The sequence below is a fragment of the Hypanus sabinus genome, chromosome 4 (genome assembly GCF_030144855.1).
Source record: "Hypanus sabinus isolate sHypSab1 chromosome 4, sHypSab1.hap1, whole genome shotgun sequence".
NCBI lineage: Eukaryota > Metazoa > Chordata > Chondrichthyes > Myliobatiformes > Dasyatidae > Hypanus > Hypanus sabinus.
This window is the reverse complement of record NC_082709.1, coordinates 111,720,661-111,727,749: the sequence shown is the minus strand read 5'-3', so window position 1 is coordinate 111,727,749 and position 7,089 is coordinate 111,720,661. Positions and strand designations below refer to the sequence as shown.

Genomic DNA, 7,089 nt, shown 5'->3' with positions numbered 1-7,089 from the left:
TGAACTTCCAGTGGAAGTTTATTTACAAATATTTCAACTTTAACAAACAGTAACAGAAACGGGGTCCATACAGTTAAACCATGTGAACGTGCACATAAACGGAGCTCATTGCTGCGTAGACGTGTGATTCGCTTTATTCTCTCACAGTACTGAACTCACATTCCGCGTGGAAGACACCAGCCATGCATCGAACATTCTTCGAAGGCCTGTTACGACTTGACTGGCTAAATCAGGAGTATTGGCACTTCCTCCATGGAACCAATTGTCTGCACAAAGAATTTCTTACACCAGTATCTCTCCTTCTGGCAGGGTCCCGTGAGCATCGTCCATTGCGCTCCTCTCCGCACCTCACTTCTCCCTCAGCCCCCACAAAATGACCCCAAAAACCCACGTTCTCCCAAAAATTGGGTGCCACTAATCTCTCTCCAGGGTCCCATGGCATCTCAATGGACAGAATGTTATCAGCACAAGCCCGACTGGCTGATAAAACGTACCTAAGTAAATAAATGACTTATTGTCTTAACCGAAAACGAAATACTGGACTGTAAAATTTCACTAACAGAATGCTCTGCGTTTTACAAAAACCCTGCAGAGAATAAAATACCCAACAGCATAACTATAGTGATTCAATAAACATGTTCTTATCCAGGGTGTTACAGGTATATCTTTCTCTGGTTTCTTCCCTGCATCCCCTCAAAGCTCAGTTTGTCCAAAAGACCCACCTCTTGCTCCCTCAGCAGTTTTTCCTGTTAAACAGTTCTCACACAAAATGCTGGAGGAACTCAGCAGGCCAGGCAGCTGATGTTTCAGGAAGGGTTTCGGCCCGAAACGTCCGCTGTGCTTTTTTTTCCACAGATGCTGCCTGGCTTGCTGAGTTGCTTGAGAGTGCTGTTCGGATTTTCAGCATCTGCAGATTTTCTCTTGTTTATTCAACTTTTCACCCTGGCTGATACTAATCCCCTGACCTTCAAATTGCCCAGAAGAAATACCTTGGAGCCTGTTGTCTTTGTCTGCATACACCATCCTTGTACACGTTGCATCCTCCGTCATCCTTCCTGAAATTCTTTGTTTAAATCCAGTTAGATTTCCATCCTCTACATTGCAATAATGCCTCATGCAATTCACTCATAGCATCCTAGGTAATCTATCCTAACTCACCCTGTCTGCAGCCTTACATAGCCACTGCTAATATTCCCCTCAAATGGGTCCAGCATCATCGAGCGAATTGGACCACACTCGCCCCATGTCACATTCGAATATAACTCTCAGCAGTCACAGAATTGCACAGCATCTTATCCACACCGTTACATCTTGTAATTATACCTCGTTTTCTTTGAGTTCATATACTGTATGTCCGCATCTTAACAGCATCATCTGAAAACTGTGTCATTTTCCATCAGTGCATGGATTATATCAACCCTTGACACACATTAACCTCTCCTGATGGTCTCTGCTGCTTCAAAGTCATCAGACTACCCGCCCAGCTTACAGTACCAGATGCAAATACAAAATGCAAATACAAATACTTTATTGTCACCAAACAATTGATACTAGAGCGTACAATCATCACAGCGATATTTGTTTCTGCGCTTCCCGCTCCCTGAAGTACAAATCACAGTAAATATAATAAAAATTTAAATTATAAATCATAATTAGAAAATAGAAAAGGGAAAGTAAGGTAGTGCAAGTCAGGTCCGGATATTTGGAAGGTACGGCCCAGATCCGGGTCAGGATCCGTTCAGCAGTCTTATCACAGTTGGAAAGAAGCTGTTCCCAAATCTGGCTGTACGAATCTTCAAGCTCCTGAACCTTCTCTCGGAGGGAAGAGGGTCAAAAAGTGTTTTGGCTGGGTGGGTCTTGTTCTTGATTATCCTGGCAGCACTGCTCCGACAGCGTGTGGTGTAAAGTGAGTCCAAGGATGGAAGATTGGTTTGTGTGATGTGCTGGGCTAGGTTCACAATCTTCTGCAGCTTCTTTCGGTCTTGGACAGGACAACTTCCATACCAGGTTGTGATGCACCCTAGAAAAGTGCTTTCTACAGTGCATCTATAAAAATTAGTGAGGGTTTTAGGAGACAGGCCAAATTTCTTCAGCTTTCTCAGGAAGTAAAGACACTGGTGGGCCTTCTTGGCAGTGGACTCTGCTTGGTTAGACCAAGTCAGCTCATTTGTGATATTTACCCCGAGGAACTTAAAGCTTTTGACCTGTTCCAGCTGCGCACCACTGATGTAGATGGGGTCGTGCGGTCCGCTACTCCTTCTGAAGTCAACAACCAATTCCTTTGTCTTGCTGACATTGAGGGATAGGTTATTGTCTTCGCACCATGCCACTAGGTTCTTAATTTCCTCTTTGTACTCAGACTCATCATTACCCAAGATGCGGCCTACAATTATGGTGTCATCAGCAAATTTATATATTGAGTTCGATGGAAGCTTCGCTACACAATCATGGGTGTACAGTGAGTACAGCAGGGGGCTGAGTACACAGCCTTGTGGGGCACCGGTGCTCAGAGTGATTGTAGAGGAGAGCTGGTCCCCTATTTTTACAGCCTGGGTCCTGTCTGTGAGGAAGTTGAAGATCCAGCTGCAGATCTGAGTGCTAAGACCCAGGTTCCGGAGCTTAGGAATCAGGTTATTTGGAATGATGGTATTAAGGGCAGAGCTGTAGTCGATGAAAAGGAGCCTTACATATGCGTCTTTATTCTCCAGGTGTTCTAAGGAGGAATGTAGTGCCAGTGAGATGGCATCTGCCATTGACTTGTTGCTCCGGTAGGCGAATTGCAAAGCGTAGAGTTTGACCGGTAAGTTATGGTTGATGTGTGCCATAACCAATCGCTCGAAGCACTTCATAGCAATTGATACTAGAACCACAGGTCAGTAGTCATTCAGGCATGCCACCTTGCTTTTCTTCAGAACCAGGATTATTGTTGCCTTCTTAAAACACGAAGGGATCTTAGACTGAAGCAGGGAGCAGTTGAAGATGTCAGCAAACACTCCAGCTAGCTCGCTTGCACAGGCCCGGAGAACCCGTCCCGGGTCGCCATCTGGGCCTGTTGCCTTCCTTGGACTTATCTTCAGGAAGGCTCTTCTAATGTCTTCCTCGGTGATGATGAATCTCAATGCCACCAGGTCCGGTTCATCCAGAGGGGGCGGGACATTCCTCTTCGTTCGAATCTTGCGTAGAATACATTAAGTTCATCAGGAAGAGAAGCACTACAGTTATTGATATTCCCAGCCTTTTCTTTGCACCCAGTGATCTCATTTAGACCCTGCCATAGTCTTCTACTGGCATCCCTCTAGTTAGCCTGGGTTTCAGATGGAGAGAAAGAGTCTGCTGCTTAATATTCAGAATACCAAAACAACTGACTTTACTTCTGGTGAGAGATTTCATTCCCTGGTCACAGGCTACGTTTATTGCCTGAAATTGAAACTCCATGTCATGCAAATTCACAGGGTCAGCTTCGGATCACATCACGGAGACTGCCAGTTTCCATCTCTGTAATCCAAAAATAGAATACTGTAGCTGTTGAACATGAAATAAAATACATTGCAGGAAGTACTCACAAGGCTGGTGCTATCTATAACTGCAGGAACTGAACAGCTGCTCTCTGACAGCTCCTTTCACTGCTCTCTGGACCATAACCCCACTCTGCAAAACACTGGGCTTCTGTCTCCCAGTCACTGGCCTCACAGTCTCCATCTCAGCCTCCTAATCACACATAGGCTGCTTCCATTGACTTCGTTGCAACTCAGTGACAGTACAAAATCTCACGCATGCCTTAGCTCAGCTGTTACAAAAGCTCTTATCCATGTCTATACACTTTGCTAACACAGTTTCAACCTGTTTTGCCTCAGCTCAAGGTCTTGCAAAATACTTTTACCCATGTCATTACTCTCTGCCAGTTACCTCCAATCACCTCTGTGCCCCTGCCCTACACTGGTTCCCATTTAATAAACACCTTAATTTCAAAACTCTGTCCTTTGCTTTCAGTTCATTTTATGATTTCCAGTTGCCCTATAACCTGCCAAGTCATGTTTTCTACCAATTTGCCTCCTTAATCATTTCTGAATTTGATTGCCCCACGATTGATGCCAAGCCTTCAATTGTCATATCTCCCTCCCTTGTCCTACTTCCCTTTAAAGGCATTCCTAAAACTTAACTACAGACGTCTGCTGTAACACCTCCCTGGTGAATTCTGTCTGATAGAACTCCTTCATAGATCTTTCAGTTTATCAGAAAGATTCTTTATCAGAAGAGTCTCAATATGAACCTTTTAATTTATACCTATATAGTATTACATTGTTTTACATATACAATTTTAAAATAAAAACTATCAATCTGCTTACTGTGAGCTAATTTTATCACAATTTTTATGTTTAGTGTACAGCATTTCCATCCAGGGACAAATCAGCTATTCATATAGAGAACATTTCGCTGTTTCTTAAGTACAGTGTTATGATCCAAAATCTTCATGCTTTTACTTGACAGGTTTTGATAACTTAAATGCAGTTCATTGATAAATGGCCAGGGTTTTTTTCTTAGTGGCTAAATCAGCATGACAGGCCATTCTTTGGTGATGCAGTGCAAGGTTTAAAAAGAGCTTGGGTGCTTTTTGGCTTTTTTTAAAAATTGGGTGGCAATCAGGTGTGAGCAGAGCAGCCATTGTTAGAGTGGGCATTGTTAGAGCGGTCTTGCTTTGGCGAGCACTACGGAGCTTCTTAGTAAATAAGAAAATTTCTAGCAAGTTTTCTTTTTCTGTTAATACATAGCTAGTGTGCTGAGAATGGATCTGGTGGCAGTATTATGTTCCTTGCATGAGGTGTGGGAAATCTGGGAGACCTCCCATCTCCCTAATAAGTACGAAGTGCATTGAGCTACAGCTCCTTAGAGGCCATGTTAAGGAATTAGGGCTGCAGCTTGATGACCTTCATCTCACATAGGAGAATGAGGAGGCAGGAGCTACAGGGAGGTAGGTTGCAGGAAGCAGGTACCTGGGTGACTGTCAGGAGAGGGAAAGGGAATAGGTAGCTAGTACAGAGTGCCCCTGTGACCATTCCCCTCAATAATATCTATACATCTTTGGATACTGTTGGTGGGGCTGGGGAGACAACCTACTGAGAGAAGCCACAGCAACCTGGTCTCGGATATCGAGTCTGGCTCTGTAGCTCAGAAGGGAAGGGTGAGAAGAGGGGTGCAGGAGCAATAGGAGATTCCATAATTAGAGGAACAGAAAGCTGATTCTGTGGACATGAAAGAGACACTGGGATGATATGTTGCCTCCCAGGTGCCAGGGATGTCTCAGACTGAGTCCACAGCACTCTAAAGGGAGGGTGAACAGCCTGAAGTCATGTACATATTGGTACCAACGACATAGGTAGGAAAGGAGAGGAGGTCCTGAAGAGAGAATATAAGGAGTTAGGCAGAAAGCTGAAAATCAGGGTAGTAAGTCCTGGATTGCTGTCTGTGCCATGCACCATTCAGGATAAGCACAGGACGATTTGATAGATGAATGCATGGCCGAGGAATTGGCTCAGGAGGCAGGGTTTCAGATTTTTGGATCATTTGGATCTCTTCTGAGGAAGGTATGACCTGTACAAAAAGGATGGGTTACACCTGAACCCAAGGGGAACCAATATCCTGGCGAGAAGGTTTGCCAAAACTGTTGCAGAGGGTTTCAACTAATTTGGCAGGGGGATAGGAACTGGAGTAATAGGGCTGAGGATGGGGCAGTTGGTATACAAATGCAGTGTGCAGTGAGACTGCAAGGAAGGACAGGAATATAATAGGGCAAAATTGCAGTCGGTGGGGTGAGTTTAAGTGTAAAAGGGGACCAAAGTCAAAAAGGGTTTTGAATACAGGACTGAAGGTGTTACATCTGAAGGCACACAGTATACGGAATGAGGCAGATGATCTTGTAGCGCAGTTAAAGGTTGGCAGGTATGACGTTGTTCTCATCTCTGAATTGTGACTGAGAGAAGATCATTGTTAGGAGTTTAACATCCAAGGATACTCATTGTATCAAAAGGACAGGCAGGTAGGCAGAGGTGATGGGGTGTCCTGACTGATAAAAAATGAAATCAAATCCTTAGAAAAAAGTGACACAGGTTCAGAAGATGTAGAAACCCCAAGAGTGGTGTGGAAATATAGTGGTAACCCTGAAGTCTTTATGGATTTGTGACTTTTGTAAAATGTAATATAACGAAATGGGGTCTATGCAATCGCAATGTGCTTTGCTGGTTTGGGTGAGAAAACTTCAAAGTGTTTGTGTTACACGAGGAAATCTGCAGAAATTCGAGCAACCCACACACAAAATGGTGGTGGAATGCGGCAGGCCAGGCAGCATCTATAGGAAGAAGTACAGTTGATGTTTCGGGCCAAGACCCTTCATCAGGACTAACTGAAAGAAATAGTAAGAGATTTGAAAGTGGGAGGGGGAAGGGGAAATCTGAAATGATAGAAGAAGACCGGAGGGGGTGGGATGAAGCTGAGAGCTGGAAAGGTGATTGGCAAAAGTGATACAGAGCTGGAGAAGGGAAAGGATCATGGGGTGGGAGGCCTAGGGAGAAAGAAAGGGGGAGGGGATCACCAGAGGGAGATGGAGAGCAGGCAAGGAGTGATTGTGAGAGGGACAGAGAAAGGAAAAAAAGGGGGGGGGGAGAATAATAATATAATAAAAATAATATTTTCCATCTGGGTAGCCTCCAACCTGATGGCATGAGCATGGATTTCTCTAACTTCCGCTAATGTCCCTCCTCTCCTTCTTACCCCATCCGTTATTTGTTTATTTATTTATTTAATATCTCCCCCTTCTCTCTTTATTCTCTCTCTGTCCCTTTCACAATCACTCCTTGCCTGCTCTCCATCTCCCTCTGGTGCTCCCCTCTCCCTTTCTTTCTCCCCAGGCTTCCCGTCCCATGATCCTTTCCCTTCTCCAGCTCTGTATCCCTTTCGCCAATCACCTTTCCAGCTCTTCGCTTCATCCCTCCCCCTCCGATCTTCTCCTATCATTTTGGATTCCCCCTCCCCCTCCCACTTTCAAATTTCTTACTATCTCTTCTTTCAGTTAGTCCTGACGAAGGGTCTCGGCCC

At 44.6% G+C, this 7,089-nt stretch overlaps 1 protein-coding gene across 9 annotated transcripts in view; it reads right to left on the bottom strand.

The window, feature by feature from the left end:
* The window catches only part of phf11 (PHD finger protein 11), a 375,863-nt gene continuing 368,774 nt past the window's right edge, over window positions 1-7,089 (bottom strand). For all 9 annotated transcript variants that reach the window (XM_059967905.1, XM_059967902.1, XM_059967906.1 and 6 more), the window contains one exon: window positions 1-3,495. Coding sequence is in view for 3 of the 9 variants with exons in the window: in XM_059967912.1 (XP_059823895.1) it covers window positions 1,728-2,849 (1,122 nt within the window). In the remaining 6 variants the exon portion in view is untranslated. The remainder of the gene's footprint in view (window positions 3,496-7,089) is intronic.